Source organism: Culex quinquefasciatus, chromosome 3 (assembly GCF_015732765.1).
Source record: "Culex quinquefasciatus strain JHB chromosome 3, VPISU_Cqui_1.0_pri_paternal, whole genome shotgun sequence".
Classification (NCBI taxonomy): Eukaryota; Metazoa; Arthropoda; class Insecta; order Diptera; family Culicidae; genus Culex; species Culex quinquefasciatus.
Window position 1 is genome coordinate 113,214,138 of NC_051863.1, and position 21,937 is coordinate 113,236,074.

At 35.4% G+C, this 21,937-nt stretch overlaps 1 protein-coding gene across 1 annotated transcript in view; it reads right to left on the reverse strand.

Moving 5' to 3' along the window:
- The window catches only part of LOC6042855 (sodium- and chloride-dependent neutral and basic amino acid transporter B(0+)), a 223,388-nt gene that overhangs the window by 154,983 nt on the left and 46,468 nt on the right, over window positions 1-21,937 (reverse strand). Inside the window, 1 exon segment of the mRNA XM_038258750.1 lies at window positions 10,977-11,368. Within this exon segment, the coding sequence (XP_038114678.1) occupies window positions 10,977-11,006 (30 nt within the window). The 5' untranslated portion in view covers window positions 11,007-11,368.

A 21,937-nucleotide genomic window follows, 5' to 3' on the forward strand; every position in this document is an offset into this window, starting at 1 on the left:
CGTCAGACTTTAATGGTGAGATTGAGATTTTTTGTTTTGCACAAGATTTATTTTTTCGTACAATGTTTTTGTGAAAAAAGTCTAAGATGTAACAAAAAAAAATCATGAAAAATTAAGGATGGAAAAAAGAAGTACAAAAATTATTTACTGATATTGTTAATTTTAAAGGTGCTCTAAACATAAAAAAAATCAAAGCCGAACGTGGGAATAATTTTGCATAAATTTCACCATTTTGACCATCGTCCTAAGTCCAATTGTAGCGTTTGTAAAAATAGCATTGTTAATTTACTTGTAAAATAATGAAATGTATGTAACTACTTAAGAATAAGCAACACTACTCAAAAATAAGTAGGCCATGATCAAAATTGACCTCACCCTCACGCGCCTCGAGACCTGTCAAAGTCGCTTACACAAATACACCGACCACACCGACGCTACTTCCGGCTAATTTGTGAGAATGGGAGAGTGGTGCAAGAGAGTGAGGGAAACGAAGAGAGCAAAATCGGGTGGACCAACCAACATCTCGAGTTGCTCGTGGAGTTGGATTTCTACTCGAGAAGGTGACGGTGACGGTCGGCAAGCAAAAGATTCATTCCGGGTCTGCGGGCGACGGGCGGCGCTTCCTGGTCCACTAGCTGCCGGCGACGACCTTAAAAAGCGTGCCGAGACTGGCCTGGAACTAGGCGCGCCACGCGCGGCTGGAGGCCGCTCGACGCGGTCGCGAGGCTGTCTGAAGGGAGTCTGCGGCTCGGAGGAACCGGCGATCACGCCGAACGATCCGCCGGGCGTAAGGAGCGACAAACGGCTTATATCGGTGGCTGAGCGACCAGCCACGAGGCTGAGCAGCGGCGCGGAAGAAGGAAGATGAAGAAGAGGGTTAGGCGAAGCAGGGAAAGTAGGCCTTGAGAAAAGGACGTTTTGTGTAAACGGGGGAGAAATAAAAGTGATGAAAAACTAATTTCACCGTGTTTGGGCAATTAAATCAAGTAAGAACAATTTTTTGCTACACAATTCTTGTGAAGTTACAGCGGGTTTAAAAACAAAAATGATGAAAAAATAAAAGTTTTGACCATTTTTGGCAATTTCTATATGTAAGACTTGATATTTTAATCTTAAAAATATTTTCACCGGAAAGCCCATCCGAAGCCAAAATAGAGCACCTGAAAAAAAAAACAGTTTTAGTCAGTGTTGGTATTGTTAGAAACGAACAAAAAACAGCAAAGCGATTGAGCTTACATCTCTGTACCATCGCCTGGTTCGCATTCATTGCTAGCTTGGAACGAACGCTCGCGGCGAGAGCGAGAACGCGAACGAAAATGCGACCGCGAGCGGGGAGAAAAATACTACAAGTTCTCTCCCTCACTCGCGAGCAGGGTTGCCAGGTTGCCAGATAAATCTAGGAACGCCAAATTTTTCAAGTGTCAGCCAGAATAAAGATTAATCATGATATGTGCCAGATTTTGACAGATTTTGTCAGATTTTTCATTTTCGGCTAATTTCGAACAACTTTTTGATTGAAATAACCGAGTTTTAACAAATATCGCAAAATGTTGTAAATATTTATTTTATTGAAAATGTCTATTAAACCTTTTTGTGGCCAAATAAATCGTTAACCATCTGAATTTAACAAACTTTTAAATAAATTCATATATCCTCGTAATCGTCTGCCAGGTTTTGCCAGATTTTTTTCTGAATTTGGACAGATTTTTCAATTTGGACCTGGCAACCCTGCTCGCGAGCGAGAAATGCTTTCCTTCTTCTCGCTCGATTTCCAACACTGGTTTAGTAAATGATTTTTTTATTTTTTTAAAAAGAAGCACTCCCTTATACATTTTTCGTGAGTCTTTTTGAAACATCTAAGGCTCTTGACCGAAAAAAAATCGTGACATCATCATTAAATTTAACTTTCAAACTTAAAAAAAAAATCATAGAACTGGCGAGTTTTTTTGTATTGTATTTGTATTTTTTTTTCAGTAATGCGTCAATTTTTCTACAAGATTGACTTTGACTACTCTTTGGTACAAATTAACAGCTTCTATATACAGTAATTTTTAAATTACGAAATCCAAAAATATTTAAATAACATATGCCTTTCTTGTCATTTTCGAGTGCAAACTGGCACAAAAATGGCTTATATAAGTTTAGGATAACATGTCTACTAAGTTTCAATGAAATTGAAGAGGGTCGGGAGCAAGACAACCAGAAAATTGCTGATTTGAGCTGGAAATGCTCAATATTGATTCACGAGCTTCATTTCAAAAAGTCCGCGCCTTCACCCAAGGTTGCACCTTATTTTTCCCCTTAAACTTGGCTTTCTGTTGTTTTCCGCAAGCCATCCCACGTGTCGAGCCCGCGAGGATTGGTGGCACGCGCGGGTGGTCAATATGGATATGAGCTATGCTATGCTATTCGCCACCCGTCAAATATCAAAACATGCTTTTGCTTTTTTTTCTTCTTTTTGTTTTTGCTTTTGTTGAGTTTTTGTTCCGGTGAGCTTCCGCAAATTGTAAACGTCAGAAACAACAGAATAGTCATCGTTATTGTTGTTGCTGCTTTACAAATTTATGTAGAGGGCTTGAATTTGTTTTTTTTTTGTGAACAACGCTTTGATTCAATTTAAAAGTTCTTTCATTAAATAAAAATCGTTACTTGAGCATAGAAAATCAAACTTTTAACTTTTATTTTGTAAAAAATGCTCAACAAAAACATCATTACTTCATTCGACGAAGGCTCGAGGTTCGATTCATTTAATTCGGCCTCTCACCCTATAAATTTCGCACTTGCTTTCTAATCGAAACATCACTATTTTATGTGGAAAGGTGAACAGACCGTGCTGAAGGTGTAGAAGCGCGCAGATTGGGGCCGAAGGTCGTAATCGGCGATCGGCATCAAAAATAATGGCGGGGATTCGAGGCTTTTCGGCACACACGCTATAAATAACCTTGAACTTGGCCCGCGTACGAGGTGAAGGAGGTTGATGCAGAGTTCAGAAAAAAACACACTCTGATAGAAAATCACTGAAAATCGTTTTCAATTGTTTTCGACAATTTGTTTTAAATTTCAATTAACAGAACCGAGCTTTAAATAAATATTTAAACACAGCAATAAACATGCAACTGCAATACGTACATATCGTTTTGTCGACGGTTAGAAATTTTTACAACTACACTAAAGTTTACAACATTTCGTTCATTGTATTTAACTCGTTTTTAATTGATTACAGCTCATAAAATAAAAATGAAATCAAACACACAGCCATTAAAAAACAGTACGACACCTCTCTCTCTAGTTCGACCCAACCCATTGAAGAGGAAAAACATTTCCAACAAGCAACAAACACAACAACTCATCCAGCAGAGCCCACACATTCCAGTGGAGTGACTAATAAATAAAACAAATCAAAAATGGGTCCCCACAACGCGGACAACAACACAATCGACGATGATTCTGGTCGACCGATAACCGAGTAGTACTAAAAAAATACATCGCCATGTTTCATTTCGCTTCGACGGAACTGCGGCAAGGCGATAATTGCAAAAACGTGCTACTCGAGGAGCGTCTATCGAACTTTAGTGACTTGAACTTGAAACATCGAAAACAAAACCTTCGAGTGGGACTCCCTGCATGGAATTGATGTCATTAGGTTTTTTGATACGTACGTTTTAAAATATTTTCTAACGGAATTGACACTACCTCAACTTTCTTCCCAGAAGTGCTCTCATGTTTCCAAATGTTATGAAATTATATGTTGGCCAATATGATTTTTAAGTAAAACATTCAGCAAACAATCTAAAATAAATTAGAACTCTTTGTTTTTCTTTGAAAAAAATCGACAATTTAAGTATTTTCAAAAGAAATTTTAATACTTTCTTTTTTATTTATTTTTATTTATGATTACAATCCCCTGCGTTTAGAATCATTTTTTGCATGTTTGGGTTGATTTAAAAATCATTTGTATTTTTTAAAAATGTTTGATGTTTATTACCGCAATAATGTTTTTTTTTTTGCTAAAACTTTTGGTTTCTTCGAATCATACATTTTTTTGAATACTAATAATTGCAAACAACTGAACTAGTGTAAAATGCATTTCAATACACTTTATCCATGCAAATGTTGAAACTATGGCTTGTTATTTCAATATTTACACCCAAAATTCAGAATCGAGATAATCGTTCTCTCAAAATTTATTGAGGGCTCAGTGCCAAAATCGATAGATTAATGGTACCAACTCACACCATCATAACAAATGAGTTCATTCATTAGTTGAATCAATAAATCTCTAACAAGTGTCATACATCGACTTCTGACTTCTCCATGGTCACCAAGCTGTGGTGGCCGAGGCAGCTAAGTCATTGGATTGGTTTGTCAAAGGTCTCTGGTTCGATTCCCGTTGTCGACACTTTTGGTTTTTTTGTTTGACGGATGAACTTTTTTTGCAAATGAACCTCGAGAGAATAGTTCTATCGCCCATCTCGAGCTGTGTTCTCTGCGTCCGTGAATGGTACCACTATTCTCTCGACTCGAGACCATCATTCTCTCGGACTAGCGCTGCCAGTTTTGGGTGTACATTTTTTGCCTAAAAGATTCTAATAGATTCTCAAAGATCTATACAATTTAAGGCTCGTTGGGAAGTTTATTCGATTACCCAACCAACGATGGATCGGATGATTGATACCAATACATGAAATTCGGCTTCAAAAAAATTCAAAAATATTACTCAGACAGGGTTGGTTCAATATTTTGGACTCATTGGAAAGGTTATTACCTAACCAACGATCCATCATCCAATCCGGACATATTTTACTTACAAATAAGTGAGATCCGGCTTCGAAAAGTACATTCATATCATTTAAGTGGTCACAACTTGAAACAGGGTTGTCAGATCTAGAATATTTTGTACTGCTTAGAATGGTTTCGATTTCCTTTCAAACGATTTATACACCCACCGTTGAAAGCCGAGAGAATAGCTCTACCATAATTAAATGGAAGAATAAACCTCTCGCGGGTGAACCACCACGAAATTGTGTTCATTTGTTCATTGAAACAGTTTATCTCTTTGAGTGGCTTATATTGGCAAATGACTATCTCATAGTTATCGAACGTTGGTGGCCTATACGGCAAAGGCGCTCTATGTGTCAAAGGTCTTGGGTTCGAGTCTCGATATTAAGCACTTTGTTTTTGGTTGATGAACTGTTTTGAAAATGAACCCATGAGAATAACGCTCTCTTCAATCTCGGGATTTATCCTCTATGTCTGTTCACAGTACCTTTATACTACCAGATCTTGTTTTTTATTCTCTCGGATGGCGCTGCTCAACAGTAAGTGTAGCATAGTGATATTAGGTACTATTTCAGTTTGTTTATCTAATAGATATATTCCAAAACACATTTTTAAACAGACAGACATCTGTTCAGTTTTCAATTCTGAGTCGATAGGTATACATGAATGTGGGTCTACGAGCTTTAATTGACAAGTTCATTTTTAGAACAAGATTTAATCCTTACCAAAAAAATTAATGTGTTTTCAAATAGCCTTGATTTTTCAACTGACAAATTTTTCCATCGTCAAACTTTCAGTGTTAAATTGAAGTCGCTGTCGTTTAAATAAAATTACTTTAAAAATTCTAAAATCAAGCAAAACATTTCAAACGCGTCACAATTTGTGCTTGAAAAACTTTTCAATTATACTTGATTTTGAAATTTTGAAAATATTTTTATTTTTAGTTCAAAACATTCGAAAATTTTACAATTTTTTTCTAAATTTCTATTTTTCCCATGTTTAGGAGGTCATTTTGAACAACTTTTGTTCTACGAAATACTTTACCTGACCTGTTGTAAATCTCGTTTCATTGATAGTGTTTTATTTTTTTTATTTTTTGTCTTGTTTAGTTCATGTTTGTTTCTGATATGATTTGACATATTCTTCCACCTCCTATCATTACCTTTAAACTTTTTAGTTTATACGGATTTTTACAGTCATTTTCCAATTATTTGCTTGTTTTCACATTAAAAAAAAATAAAGTTAGCACAGCCAAATTTATTCCCAGAAAAAATACATTTATGATTTTTAAGAGTTTTCATTCCAATGCTTTAGGTCATTGCAAGTGTTGTTTCAAGTCAATGCCACCCACATTTGTTTTGATAGTGTGAGTTGGCAGGAATATTCTTTCGAATTTTCTCAATAAGTTTTGGCGGAACTATTCCATCGACTCTGTACTTTGGGTGTAGCATGATGCTTATTTTTGTACTTTAAATCGGTCTCCCTAAACGCATACTTTTTAATCTTATTTCAAATTTCGCTTTTTAAGTTTAAAAAATTTTAAAATAGGTTTATTTTATAAATATTTTGCAAACTTTTTAAAGAAGAATAACTGTATGTAATACTCAAGCTATTTAAAAAAACCAGAAATTGACATCAACTTACATCAATTTCTTAAAATATAGGGGAGAGTGGGGAGACTTGATCCTCTTTTTTGTATCGCACTTAACTCTGTCAATTTCTCACAAAACACTGATCTTTTTGCATGAATTGAAAGCTTAAACATTCAATTATGTTTGGCTGATAAGGGAGCGTTCTTTTATTACGTAACGCAGTAGGGTAGAGGACCCAGTTTTCGCCCTGCTCCAGTTTTCGCCCACCTACTGGATTTTATCTGTATTTAGCAAACTCATACCGTTTTTTGGTTGAATTTATTATGCAGGTTTACATATTCATTCATTTCTAGTACTAATTGAAACTTTCCTAATAAATTTCTATTGTTTATTAAGTTTTTATAAGTATTTCAAAAAAAGTATTACTACAGCCGCCATATTTTTGTCAATTTAGACTACAGCGGATAATAATGTAAATGAGGGAAAACAACTAATTTTGTCCGAAAATAATGTAAATGAATAACTCATTAGTTCACTGTATGTCTGAATTTCATGAAAATCTAGTGATTTACCTGTTTTAAACGTTTACCAGAGGTTATTTCAATAAAATTAAGTGGGTGATTTCTGGGGTCATGAAAAAACATGCGATCCAATTTTCGACCAAGGCGAAATCTAGTACCGTAAAACGGGGTGACTTTGATAGCCGGGGTGACTTTGATAGGTTTGCGTTTTTTCCGCAAAATGAAGAGCACAATTAAAATACGTAAGGAATGGTTCAGAAACATACTGACCGTGATAGAGAAGTGTTCAAAGTAGCTCAAGAAGAACTTTTCATAAATTTTTGAAAGGTTTAAAAAGTAAGTTAACTATAGTTAAGAAAATGTTGATGGATGTCATTATTTTAAACTTTTAAAAGTGTCATGATTTTTTCAATGAACATGATTTTTAATCGGAAAACGGAATGCATTTTCGGATTCTTTGGACAATTTTCCACTAGGAGAAGATTTAATAAGTTTGTTAATAATAAATAATATGTATTTTTGAAACACAATTTAAAAAAACTTCTTATTTATAGGCAATTTCAGTTAAACAAATTTCATGTAAAATGTGAAAACTTGTGATTCGTGCTTCGAATTCAGTATAAAATGCAATATAAATCGATAATTTTATAAACAAAACTAGTTTTAACAAATTTCAGGCAAAATTCTGACTTTTTAACAATTTTACCTAAAATTTATATGTATTTTGTAAAACAGTTTATAAACTTAGTTAACTTAACAAAAACATTGATTTTTTTCTTACAAACTATATCAGCTACTTTAGTGATGGTACATTTAACGTACAAATGATGTTTGAACATCTTAAATATGATTTTAACAAGAAAAAACTATGACTATCAAAGTCACCCCGGAATTAAAACTAAGAATTTTTAACGTAACTATTTTTCTAAACACTATTGAAAAAACTTTTTTTCCAAAATAGTGCATGGACTCTGTGTGGCCTACCCCAGTACATGTTTCAAAAATAATAATCTTGAGAAAAACCATACCTGTTGGAAAATATTCTAAAAACAAATTGAAATCCTATCAAAGTCACCCCGGTTTACGGTATTGTGTTTTAAGATTTAACTAGAACCAGTTTTCGTTTACCATAAAAACTTTCCTAAACGCAGCGAAATGTGCTTGAAAATATATTTGGAACATTCTAGATTATTTTTAAAAATTAAATAATCATTTTAATTACTTTCATTCATAAAGGGTTTTGGTTCAAATGTTGTAAAAGTTTACTGGTATATAGAAGAACAAATTAAGCAGAGGATGGAGAAGTAGTTACACATGTGCTTTAATATTTTTATTAGATATTTTTTATTGAGTCAATTCGGGATCAATCAAAGCTCCCCTAACAAAATCAACAACAACATGGAGCTAATTGCCCTTATCTTGGGTGAACAGGGACACATGAATTCTATTACAAATTTTGATTCAGTCATATTTTTTTTGGTTGTAGTTATGGTAGACAGAGAATCTCAAAATAAGTAGGATATCTAAAAAAACTCCCAGGATTTTTTGAACCTCGATTTATAATATGTACGACAAAATATGTGCACATCAATTAAATTTAGCTTCGGAACATGTTGTGTATCAATAGGAGACCATATTTGCTTAGTTTTGTGTCATAATTTCATTTGATTTCTTGATTTTTGTCGTGGGCGAAAACTGGTTCCAAGGGTGGGCGAAAATTGGATTTAGAGGGGCGAAAATAGGCTCTTCAGAGCACTTTATTAAAACGCAAAATTTCATCAAAATGAACATGAAAATGATAAAAACCTTGTAGAAACTTAAAATCAAATAGTTTATCAACGTTCTACAACAAATAGAACCAAAAACCATAAATTGTCATCAAATTCTCATCAAATTTCCTAGATTGCCACTATAAAGTGGACGATTTCTGGGTCCTCTACCCTAGGGGGAGAGGGGGGGTCGGAAAAATTTGTATGGAAATTTTGTTACGAGGGGGGGGGTCTAAAAGTCCGATTTTTCGCGTTACGTAATAAAAGAACGATCCCTTAAGGGTATTTCATCAGATAAACTCTTCGAATCATGCCAAGTGTTTTAAAATAATATTTTAAACCGGCGTTTTCAAAATGTTGGGGGTAATTTGATCCCCCTTTCAACATTTTGAAGAAATCTTGAGCAAAATGTTTCTTTTTCATCCAAACTTTTAATTTTCTATAAGATACAGCAATTTCACATTAAACCTGTACGTTTGTGTTCAAAATATAACAAGTTTAGCAAGCAAAATATTATAAAACTTAAAATTATCTTTTTTGGACCAAAATTGAGCATGTTTACAAAAGCTGGTAATTTTTGTTCACAAAACTTTTGAAAAATGGTTCAAACTGCAGTGCGCTATGTACAACTATACTAAAGCAAACTATGTACAAAAACCCAGCCCAATTATTTAATCTTGAGGCTGATTCCAGTGACTGTAAAAATGCAGGGATCAAGTCTCCCTAAACGCACTTTTTTAAACAATTAATTGTAAAAATAGTATGACGATAAATTTAACGTCAAATGCGTAAGGGTTTTGGAGTTGATATGTTTATCAAACAATTCATGTTTATAAAATATTTTTTTAAATAATTTTTGAGTGTTTTCTATACTTATCAAAACAAATAAAAAAGATCTCTTGGATATTTTTTGCAGCACTTCTTAGAAAAATGTGTGTAACTCAATCTAAACATTTGTTTTTTCTTTGTTTTCTACAATGAGTTTTAGTCAATTTCGCACAACTTTCTAGAACAAAGCTAATTGTTTTACCCACATGCTGACGAGATACAGGTTTGGGTTCAAGTCTCCCCGGGGATCAAGTCTTCCCACTCTCCCCTACTTATTATGAACTGAAATTAACCTTTTAATGGCTGAAAACTGAAAACGGTGCATTTTATAGGATAAAAGTGTAAAGCATTTCAAATTTCATTTATCTATTGACTTAGGTTTTTTGTGTATTATAAAATGTTTTTTTTAGAGTAGCATTTTTTTCTAAATTTTCTTCATTACCATCTACAACTTTGCTGAAGACACTATAACCATTCACCCCTTTCACAACTGTCAAATATCAACAGATATGTCCTTTTATTATGAGAAGTTTAGTGTTCCTTTCAAAACTGTAAGAACAAAAGGAACATTTTAAAGTTGTCTTTTTTAACAAAAGAAATTTGATGTATAATTTTTTTATTTGATTGTCCACTTTTTCGAAGTTTTCACCTCTGTAATTCAATCGTGTGTTTTTGAAAAGTTGAAAAAAAGTTGAATTTATGAAGGTTGATAATTTGGTAGGTTGAATATTATCTCTTTTTTGAGTAATGTTAAATGAACAATGTGTAAAAATGTGAACCTGATGAGTGATGATCAAAAATTAATTAAAATTCACCAATTGTTGATGTAATACTACACTTTTTTTTCGACAAAAAATTATGAATATTACCATATTTTTTTCTGTGTAGTGAGGTCAAAAATCTTTGTATTGTTGGTAAAACCAGTAACTATTTAGCAGAATTATAGTTAGTTGCCTAGTTATTATACATGTTTGATTTTTCAAAAAATAAATCAATTATATAGTTACAAACCTTAATTTTTTTGTTATTTTTCGGACGTTTGAGATAAAATGTTGCTTTAGGAAATAAAATAGTTTAAGACGTCGTAGGTTTGTTGAGCGTTTTAACCTCAACCTTTTGCAAGTGAGTCATGACACTTATGTCGATACAAACGATAAGTATTGCGAACAATGTTTAAGGTCAGTTGAAAGTGCGATAAGACGTGCACACATTGTACATAGGGGGATGGCGTCGCTATTTTTAGACCACGTTTTCCACTTTTTCGCATCGAAACCGACTACTTTATCGACTTCTTTTTGCTGGGCGAGATAGGCCGCCGTCTATTTATAGACGATGACTCAGCACTTTTCCACTCTTGCACTTAAAAAAACCAGATGGCAGCACGATGTAACGCCACGTCCCTATTGTGCCCCAGTGCAGAAAGCAATTTCGCGCCAATTATCGATGTTTGCGCAAACAAAAACAAAATTGCACTCCGCCAAACTTACCGATTGTTTTGGTATTTTGTTCCACTTCATCGTCGTCGTAAAGCCAGGCGGAGCAGTTTTTTGTTTTGCTTCCGGCACAAGAGAGTGGGTGACCCGATTTTCCGGCGGGCGGGTGTCGATGTTTCGGTTGTTTTCGCTTTTCTTCCTTTAAATCGAACAATATTGACTTATTTATTTATTTCTATTGCACTTTGTTTTCACTTTTTTGCACTTCACTCGTCGGATGATTTTCTTCTGGTGCAGCATGGGAACATTTGCAAGCACAGACAGACTCACTTTCGGGCTATTTTTTCACTGAACTAAATTTTCCACGGAGGCTCGTTCGATGCCATTTGATTCATTTGACTCTTCTCTTCCTCATGCTGATTGGTGGGTCAGTTGAAGGACACGAGCTATAGAAATGAATAAATAAAAATCATTAATTTAAAAAAACTGATGAATTTAAAAAAAAAATATTGATACAATTATGCTTTGCTCGATTGACTTAGCGTTCTCATAGATTTTTTTTTTAGTAGCCAATGTTTTTTTTTTTTGTAAATTTCAAGATATTCAAGCATGCTTTAAATGAAAATTTAAGATTCTTCATTCAAAATTATGTCGACCTCCTCAGCATCCAAAACTTTGGCCCCAAACGTTACCACCTTAGCTGTGACGTCCTACCGTGTTGGTGGGAACTTTTGTCACTGACTGTATAATGCCGAGGGTCTTGCGCAGTTGTTGGATAATGTCGGCTGGGCGTGGAATTTCGCAAATAAACGCCACCGCCGACCGCCGGCAGACCTGCAATAGCGGAATGATCACTCTCCTCAGATTATGTTTACTGTCGTCGGCGGTGTGGTTTAGCACACGCTAGAGCAATGGGTCATGATTTAATGGAGAGCAGGTTGAAAGTGTTTTGAATGTACTTATCCCACCATACATCAAAAATTAATCTAGCACAAATCCATTTACTGTGAGAAAAAAAAGCCGAAATTGTTGGTTTTCATGTAAATTTTTTAAGGATATTGAAAATTTTCTTTCAAAAAAAATCAAACCATCCACATTAACGACCCCCGGGTCTTTTGTGGTCTCTATTGCAAGTTTCTGCTCGAACCTAAGAGTCCGAAGGCTTCAATGGGGAGAGCACCCAAACCTCTTTCTACTCCAAGGAACCTTCCTGTTGTTTGAACTGACGACCTTCGGATTGCGAGTCCAACCGCCGCCAGCGATTCCACCGGAGTAGGCTTGGTTTGGTGTGTTGTTTGTACTTATTTTTTTTTTGTAAAATCGTTTATTTAGTTCTGATTTGTTTTACATAGTTAGGTTTTTCACTGTTCAATCATGTTTAGTTCAATCTCGAGTGTTTCTATTGTGAGAGGACAATCTGGCTCTAGAATGTAATTTATATAAACAATAAAAAGCTTAAGAGCCTTGTGTTTTCTCCTTGTACTGCTATGAGTAAGTTCTGGCACTAAAAACATCTCAAACCTAACCCTTCTATCCAAAATCGCCTCCAACTTCGGCTGAAGGTACTCCCACAGATGTTTCACTCGACTGCAGTTGGTAAATTTATGCTTCAGGTCTTCAACTACATTGGGACAGTGTTGACACATTTCACTGTCCTGTCTGTTCTGCCGGAACAGCAGCGCTGCATGCGAGATCTTGTGGTTGACTAACAGGTAGTACGTAGACCTCTCTGCCGATGTGAATCTTTTACACCGGATGTTGTGCCAAACGAGTCTCCAGGAAGTGGCCGAGCGTTCCGCCATGACCTTTGGTTTACTCAGCGTTTTCCGGTAGAAATCGTGCAACTCCGTAGCAGTCGGGTTCGTCGCCAGGCTGTGTGGTACATAAGCCAGCTCACGAGCAATTGCCTTCAAACATGGGTACATCGCTGGGATTCCACTAAGATTAGGTGGATTTTCGAGTTGACTCGTAAACGACAAAGCGAAAGGAGTTACCTCCGTATCACGAATGAAGCGATTGATGAGAAGAGCTTTACTCTTCAAACTTATGGCATGGAGACGACTCCTACACCTGGGATGACTTAACGGCCTAACAACAACCAAGGCCGGGACCGACATTTTACTTCCTCATCCGATGGAAGGTTGGAGCAGATGGGAATCGAACCCAGAATCATCCGCTTACAAAGCGTTATTATTTCTGAAAAAATGGCAGATGAGCAATTCTCCACCAAACTTGGAAATGAATTAAATTTTTATTATTTGAATTGGCTCAAACTTTTTGGGAGCCTTCCCTACCAAAGAAGTCATTTTGTGTCATTAGTTCACCCATACAAAGCTTCATACAATTCGGTATTCGGCCAAGTTGTAGGTACACGAAAAAAATCCCGATTTTTCAATTAACTTTTTTTCAATAAAAAATCTATTTCCCAGAGTCCATATTTTCAATTTTTTTAATTTTTGAAATGTTTTAAGAGAGAAATCACAACTTTTGATCCAAAGAATAGTTTGGACAAAAATATTGCCGTCAAGTTATATGTTTTTGAAAAAAAGAAGAATGTAGAAAATGTTACACGATTAATTTTTATGTTTTGTTATTAATGTTAAATCAAATTTTCAATCGAAAAGAATTACAGAGATATGCTGTTCATCGTTAACAAAATATAATTTTTAATTTTATCTGAAATAAAATTCCACTTTTTCGATTTATTAAAATAGGGTTTATGATTGTCTGATCTTCAATTTTTTTTTCTAGAAGTTGAGAATATTTTCAATAATTTGCCTAATAGACATTACAGGTTTTACTTCTGGTTGCTGAAATACAGCGAATAAAAGTAAAAGAAACAAGGAAATCCAAGTTTTTTGAGTTTCATCAAATGGTCCTATTTTCAATGTTAAAAATCAAAACATTTGTAAAATTTGAGATCTTTTCGATTTTAAGCCCTTTGGAAATTTTAGAGTTGTTTGCTTAAGGCGAGTTTTTCACCAATGCACAGTGGTCCGAAACCGTAATCTAATGTGACAAAATTGATAGCGGCCAATAAATTTAATTATTTTGTTGATTCCTGAAATATTTCAGCTAAAACTTGTTTCTTCTTTTACAACTACTAGATCATTTTGTACATTTTTGGGCCCCTCTAGACAATTGTAGAGCTTGTCAAAATGAACATTTTTATTCTTGAAAAACGAATTTTGGTCAATTCTATCAAAAGTTATGGGCAAAAAACGATTTAAAAATGCTCATTTTCAAATTGAGATTGAATGAGTTATACAAAAAGACCTCCGAGATATAATGTGTACTTTCAGATGCTTCTAAGAGCGTGGTCAAACTTCACCACCTTTTCAAGTTATTCACATTTCAAAATGGCGTCTCTTTCGTCGTATTTTGGCTATAACTTTTGTTTAGAAGGTCCGATTTTCGCTCTCTTGGAAGATAAATGTGTGTTTTGATAAACTCTACTAATGTCTCGAGGACACCATCTCGCTACGACATAAGCCTGAGTTAATAAATTCAAAAAACTCGTTTTTTCATTTACACCTAATTACACTAATTACAAAAATTGCTCTAGAAACTTCCCGTTTGAAGATAGAGCTTTGTGTTCTTTAGCAAAGTTGCTCAAAATGGTGTTTCCTACAACTTTTCTAAAGACACCGAAGCGCTATCTCGTAATCCCGCCAAAATAAAAATTCTGAACCACCCTAAAATTTTGACCACCCTAATGCCCACCATACCAAAAGATGCCCCTATTGACCCTGATCATTTGTCCCGAAGACATCAAAGCTCTGAATCTTAACGTGTGGCCGCTATCAATTTTGTCACACTAGATTACGGTTTCGGACCACTGTGCAATGTGTAACAGGTCGTATCGAGTTGCTCCGATTTGGATAAAACTTTCAGCGTTTGTTTGTCCATACATGAGATGAACTCATACCAAATAAAAGCCCTCTACGGCAAAGTGAAGTGGGGTAAAACGGGCATTGAAGTTTGAGGTATAAAAAAAATAAAAAAAGGTAATATTTCATCAATTCCAACTCAACTAAGAGAGTTGGAATTGATGAAATATTACCTTTTTTTTATTTTTTTTTTTATTTTTTTTATACCTACCTCAAACTTCAATGCCCGTTTGTTGAAAGAATCTTTCGAATGCAGCTAGTTACAAAAATTTAATATACACACAATACAGGGTTAGCTTGTTACCATCACGATCACAATTTTAGGAAAATAAAGCTTTGATAAAGTTACTTTTTTTTTGTTTTGTAGATCGTGTCAATGATGGAGAATTACTCTCATCAGATCGAAGTCATGTTGTTGAAGCTCGTTCGTGGCCTGGACTATGATCTTAACAATAATTTTTTGATAACATTTAAAATAAAGCTTTAAGCGAATGTAGCTGTCATTTTTATGAATCTCTGCATCACAGTAAGTTGATCAACAGTTGATAACAAAAACATTGTTCAGTAAAAACAATGTTTTGAAGATTGGAAGTGAGTTTTTACCAATCATCAATATCAACAAATATTTAAAAAGCACTTAATGAAAACGTCTCGTGGCGCAGGGGTAGCGGCTTCGGCTGCCGATCCCGATGATGCTATGAGAGACGCGGGTTCGATTCCCGCCTTGTCCACTGAGCTTCTATCGGATGGTGAAGTAAAACGTCGGTCCCGGTTTCTCCTGTCTCGTCAGAGGCGCTGGAGCAGAAATCCCACGTTAGAGGAAGGCCATGCCCCGGGGGGCGTAGTGCCAATAGTTTCGTTTTTTTTCGAAAACGCATTTCAAACGTCAGCATTTTTTTAAAGTTTCATGGCACAGCAATCAGTACAATGTACACCAAGATGATTTTTGTAGAGGCACTAATCGCATGAGTTGTACGTTTGCAGCTACAATTGCAATTAACTTTGCAGAACATTAGATTGCAGTTTCATTCAGTACTCTTGTTAAACAATGAAAACACAAGAAATGTGAAACAATATGAAGATATTATTTTTGAGCTGATTAATTTGAATAATTTAGAATACGCAATCGTTGTTATATTTCAAGACATAATGCAAAAGCACTAAAAATTTAACGTACAGATTGTAAACGCATCAGAACATTCTCACTCCCTCTCTTCTGAATACTCCAAGCTCACAAGAAGCGCCAACTCTTTTGTCGGATTTACCAGCAATAACTCCATCATACTTATGCAGATGAATTGCGTTTGTGTGTGCAGCATGTTCGAGATTAATTAAGCACTTGTTAGCTTGAAATGGCTGCTCTCCTCCTTCCTTCTCCAACCACCCTCTTCCACCCACTTTGCATAAGCTTAGTACAACGCGTCTAAATTTATGCCACAATTAATCGCTTTTGCATTTTTTCCAGCCCGCCACCACCATTCGCATATTGTTCCTTTCGCGCGAACCAACCTCCATTTAGCATACTCTAGTAGCAGTAACTAGCGAACGAGACGAACTTGTTTAAAAAAACACACTCTCTCACACTCAGCATCGCTTAACGTCTTCTTTAGTAGCGGGGCCAGGCTGCAAGTCAGCAGCAACAATAGTGAGATGAGAAAAACTCGATGATGGTGCGAAATTGCTAGCTTGCTGGCTAGAAGGAAATTCTAAGTGAAATCAGATGAGTTTGAAATCTTAGTTTGAACTGCAAAATAAAGAATTCAAATATCATGCAATCTCCTTAAAAATTTAAACCTTGATTGAAACCGAGACTTTAGAACATACAGGGTAGGGCAATAAAATTTGATATTATTGCACTATTAATGGAGGTATTAGCCTATGGCAGAAAAACAAACAAACAAACTTGCACTTTTTGACAGATTGTCAAATTGTTTGCGAGTTTGGCAAACTATCAAACACGAAAAAGTGCGAGTTTGTTTGTTTGTTTGTCATAGGCTAATACCTCCTTAAGTGATTTTTTTATAAGAGAACTTTCATACATCAAAAACAATTTCAAAGATATTCTTCACTAAACATTAATCCCAATCAATCCCAACGTCCAACATTCATTGAGAATTCCCCTTAAGCTTTATGGTCTTATGGTTTATTAGAGGCAAAGGTATTCGTTTTTGCTCTTTCTCTCATTTTGCTGATGATAGCTCGTAGCCGCGTATGTCCCCTTGGTTGGTCGTTTTGTTCGTCCACGATGGCCAAGGTCACACAGCGTAGATTGATGGGAAACTTGCGTCTTGCCGCCGAATTTTTTGGCCTAACGTAGAATTTGAAAGATGGTGGCAAGGCTTAACCAGCCGGATGAGGGACGACCATGGTCCGGCTTTTATTTTTTGTTGGTGACCGATGCTGGTTGGCTGACTGGTGAGATCTGTGAAAATAAGGATAAGAGAACGGAGATATGGAATTAATTACGGTGGGCAGTGGGGGTTTTAAGACAGCTCGTAAAAAAGTCAACAGGTTGAATTATACAGAAGGCAATTTGTTGAGTCGGCTCCTAATTCTGGAGTTTTTCAATTAATGTGACGAAAATAGAAATGAATTGTCGGAAAGTCCGGGTTGAACGAGTGGTTGAGACCAACGCTAAAATATTTGACTAGAAGTGGCTTATCTGGTTTGAGCAGGATTCGGTACCGTCATCTGGGGCGAATCGGGACTACAGTCTAAATGAGAACAGCAGTCACAGTCTTTAGAGTACTGAAAGCTTCAAATGTAGAAACCATTGTTCTCATTTTGTTGTTCTGTGTCTGTTCTATTCAGGGTTTGTACCGTAAACTGGGGTCAATCGGGACACATGGGGCGAATTTGAACAGCAGTTTCAACCATGTTATAGCACAATATTTTGATTTTTCTGGTTGGTTTAGGTTAGAAAAGACTCAAGCCAACAAAATGTGTACATTAATTTCCAAATTTAAAAGCTTTAAGTGCTCTAAAAACTGCTGTCCCTATTCTGACTGTAGTCCCATTTCACCACAGATTACGGTAAGTAAAAATCTTAAATATGGACAAGCCAAGATATAAAAAAAAACACTAATATCAAAACATTGGAGTTTTTTCTTCAAATTTTATTATTTTTGAATAATTGTTTACAAAAAGTTAGCAGTACACTCAAACCCCGATGGTTTGATACCAACTGTTGTCAAACGAACGGGGTCACTTTTTAGTTTGACACCCCATTTACACGGAGTTTACACATACTATCAAACGTTTATTTTGGTAGTGTGCGTTAGCGCCGTGTCATTTAATTGTTTAATTTGTCAAGTTTCATTTAATTGTGACATGAAATTTCACAAAATAAAAAAAATGTTTTATTTAAATATTACACTTGTTTTTTTGCATCCACTCAACCCTCGATCATTTTGGGTTGATTTTGTTTTTTGACGTTTGTCTGCTTTTTATCGAGCGCCCAGTTAAAAAGCAGCCCTGTTAAACAACGCCAGGTATCGAACAAGTATTGTATTTTAAAACCTGATAGAAGATTTTTTCGAATATATTTAAACAATTTAACGGCCAAGGACAAATTTCACGGATTGGGTGGCATCCTCGATTTTGTCGTGATTTTTAAATTTGCATTTTTTATTATTTAGAATAAACTTTGTGCATGCGTCCCAGTTTAAAAAATAAATAATGTTGTCTTAAGTATGTAATGAGTAAAATTATCATTTACAGACCTTTTTTAAAATTTCAGATTGTTTTAAAAACTTTGAAATTATTTATATTGAAAAGATCAAACAATTTACAAAAGTTTCTACATATTTATAACACTGAAAATTGGACCAAAAGTTTCAAAGATATCGTCAGTTGAAAATTACAGGCTAACACTTAAGGGGTTTCATACATGTAAATTTGGAAAAATTGTCCAGGGTTGGTTTGAGCACTCACTATTTTTTAAAATTTGTTTTCAGGGCATGAAAATAAACATGTTCAACTATTACCAACATAAATTTGAAGACATTTGGTTCCATCTTTGCCGAGATACAGCATTTTTAAGATAGCAGTTTCAAAATACGGGTGCCACGAAATCTCAACACTGCTTTGACCAAATTGGCTCAAAAATATGGTGAAGACTCATCAAACTGGTTCCATGTGCATGACGAAGTCCGATTTTCAAAAAGTTAATTTAAAAAAAAAAGATAAAAATATTTTTCTGTTTTTCATATAAAAAATCACCGGTTTTTGATTTTTGTATTTTTTAAGAAAGCAAAATTTAAAAAATCAGGCTTCGTCATGCACACGGGATATGTCTTCACTCCAAATTTCAGCCAATTTGATCCATCCCATATCGAGCTATCATGGCACTCGTAAATCAACTTGGTGTTTCGAGAAAAAACGCTCACAAAGTTTGACAGTTCGCTTTGCGCAAGACAAAACTTAAAACTTAAATCGTCTTCTACTCACTTAAATCATGAAATATTTTTATGAAACTTTCAGGAGTGATTGGAAATCATCTTTAGAAAGGATTTAATAAATAATCTGAATTATGAAATTTAAAAAAAAAAATTACGTGTATGTAACCCCTTAAAGAAATTAATTTTCATCGATTCGGATTCTTCGTAAGGCTCTAACTCAGAAACTTAATGCCCGATTTTCAAAGTTCCTGAGAGAAAAAATAGGGATTTACATAAATTTTCTAAGCAATTGAAAAAAAATTAGATGTGCTTTTCTTGAAATATTATTTTTGAACTCAAAAAAGCTTTTGAAAAATCGATAATCAATACCTGAAAGCTAAATCTAGAAAAAGGGTATTTTTATCCAAAAAATTCAAAGTACTTTACGATTGCAAATTTGATTTCGCTTTGAAAATATTCTTGATTTTTTTATCTTGTCCATGTTTTTGATATTTTCCAAAAAAAAAACTCTATTTTTCAAAAAATCTCCGCAACCAGATTTTTCACCATCAACCACTAAAAAAAAATCAAATTATTCGCTCTACAGCATTGTCTTGGCGTTCTCGATTGCAAGATTCCTACTCGAAACTAAGTGTCCGAAGGCTTGATTCTTGAGGCAATTGCAAACCTCTTTTCACACCTTAGCTTCCATCCACCCCGGGATTCAAACTGACGACCTTTGGATTGTTGGTCCAACTGCTTACCAGCGACTCCACCAGGACAGGACCCAGGGAGATGACTCCTACATCTGGACTGAGCTAACGACCTAACCTTTTTTAGGTTAGTCCGGGGCCAACATTTACTTCCCGTCCGACGGAAGGTGTGATCAGACAAACCTCGTCTCAAAATTTGCCGCCGAGACCATCTGAGATCGAACCCAGGCCGACTGGGTGAGAGGCAACCACGCTTACCCCTACACCACGGTCCCGGCACCATCAACCACCATAAAACAAAAAAAAATAAAATAAATACGTATTTGGGAGCTCAACTTCCAGTTCTAAAAAAATAAACAAAAAAGTTGGATTTTTTGTTCGTATACCTATTTATCAGAAAAGTCCTAATCATAATTTATAACTTAGCAGAAGACACTAAATCGATCAGAAAATAACTTCTCAAGATACAGAATTTCATACATTTACATACCAATTTTGTATGATCATCCCCCAAAATTGTATCGAGACTTCGATGGAAAAACTAATGATGCAATCGTAAAATCATGCATAAACCACCAACCACGCCTTCAAATTTAAATAGAGTTATTGTTCCTATTTTGGGCCTACTAAGCCGAGCGCACTTTTTATTTGATGTATTCTCAAAGGCTGCTATACTATCCATGGTCACATAAATGTTCCATATGCAAAAAACAGCAAGCTGAGAAAAACGCATTTCTTGAGTTTTTTTTTGAAAAGGTCCAATAAACCAAATTTTCAGTTTTTGCTTTTTGGGTGTTTTTTAACAACCCTGGCTCAAGGCGGTTTCAAAAACACCCAAAACGCAAAAACTGAAATTTGGTTTATTGACCTTTCAAAAAACTCCAGATTTGAAGTTTGTCCCATACATAAGGCTACGTGTTAAGTTTTCGCAGAAAAACTGGATTTCCTCCTGATTTCTAGAACAAAGAACTGGATGTTATAGGCTTTTCTGAAAGATCACACGATTCTGAACAAAACTGCATCAATAACTCAAAAACGAAGAAAATTCGTATGGGACATTTATGCAATCAGGGGCAGTATAGGCAGCCTTGCTTGTATCACATAAATAAGTTGGTTTTTACTGCTAATGCTCTTACTTAATCACATTTTTGACGAAAATACTTTCTATTTCTGTAAAATCCTGAGACACTAAAACATTTCTTGTCCCTATTTTGGGGATATTGCTTCTAGCATACGACCTTCTTTGTGCATATTTCCGGCCTACTTTCTGATTGGTTGAAATCTCAAAGCAGTTGGGATGATGTACACACACTGTCACAATTTGTAGAAGTGTCAAATGGACTGAATATAGAGCCATTATCTCCGAAATGGACGAAATAACTTTAATCAGTTATTTTATTGATTTTGGTGGCAGTTTAGTGATTGTTTTTGCAACGGGATTGTGCAACCCATAAAAAAATCGACCTAATGTGCAACTAGCGATTTGCCAAGAAAGAAGTGAAGAGTGCTTTTTTTATTGCTTTATTTCTAATCTAGCAGGAAAAAGTAAATTATTCCAACCTGCAGGTATCATTCTTAAGTGGCAGATTCCTGCCAGATTTGGTGAAATGCTCAATTTCGTTGAATTAAGTTCGGTAGACCCAAAATAGGTACTTGGTCCAAAATAGGGCCTTTCCTTTGATTTTCGCTGATGTTTCTGAAGTTACTACCTCAAACTAATTCGGTAAAAAAAATCTTAATTCATTCAAACACCAAAATTAAAAGCACAGATTGTGACCTCAACCTCCAACTATTCCAGTTCCCTGACATTGACCGCCATCGCGTAATTTGGACCCATTTACCGTGAACAATCCACTCACCGTTCGCGAGTAAATGCATTGCAAGTACGCACCGAGCATAACGCGCAAAAATATTTTCCTTCGAGGCGCGAGCTTATAATTTTTGCTTCTTCCTCCCTCGAAGATGAATACCAAAAGCCCACCTTGTTTCCATACTAACGTTCCATTCATGGAAGCTTTCAACATTCATTCATT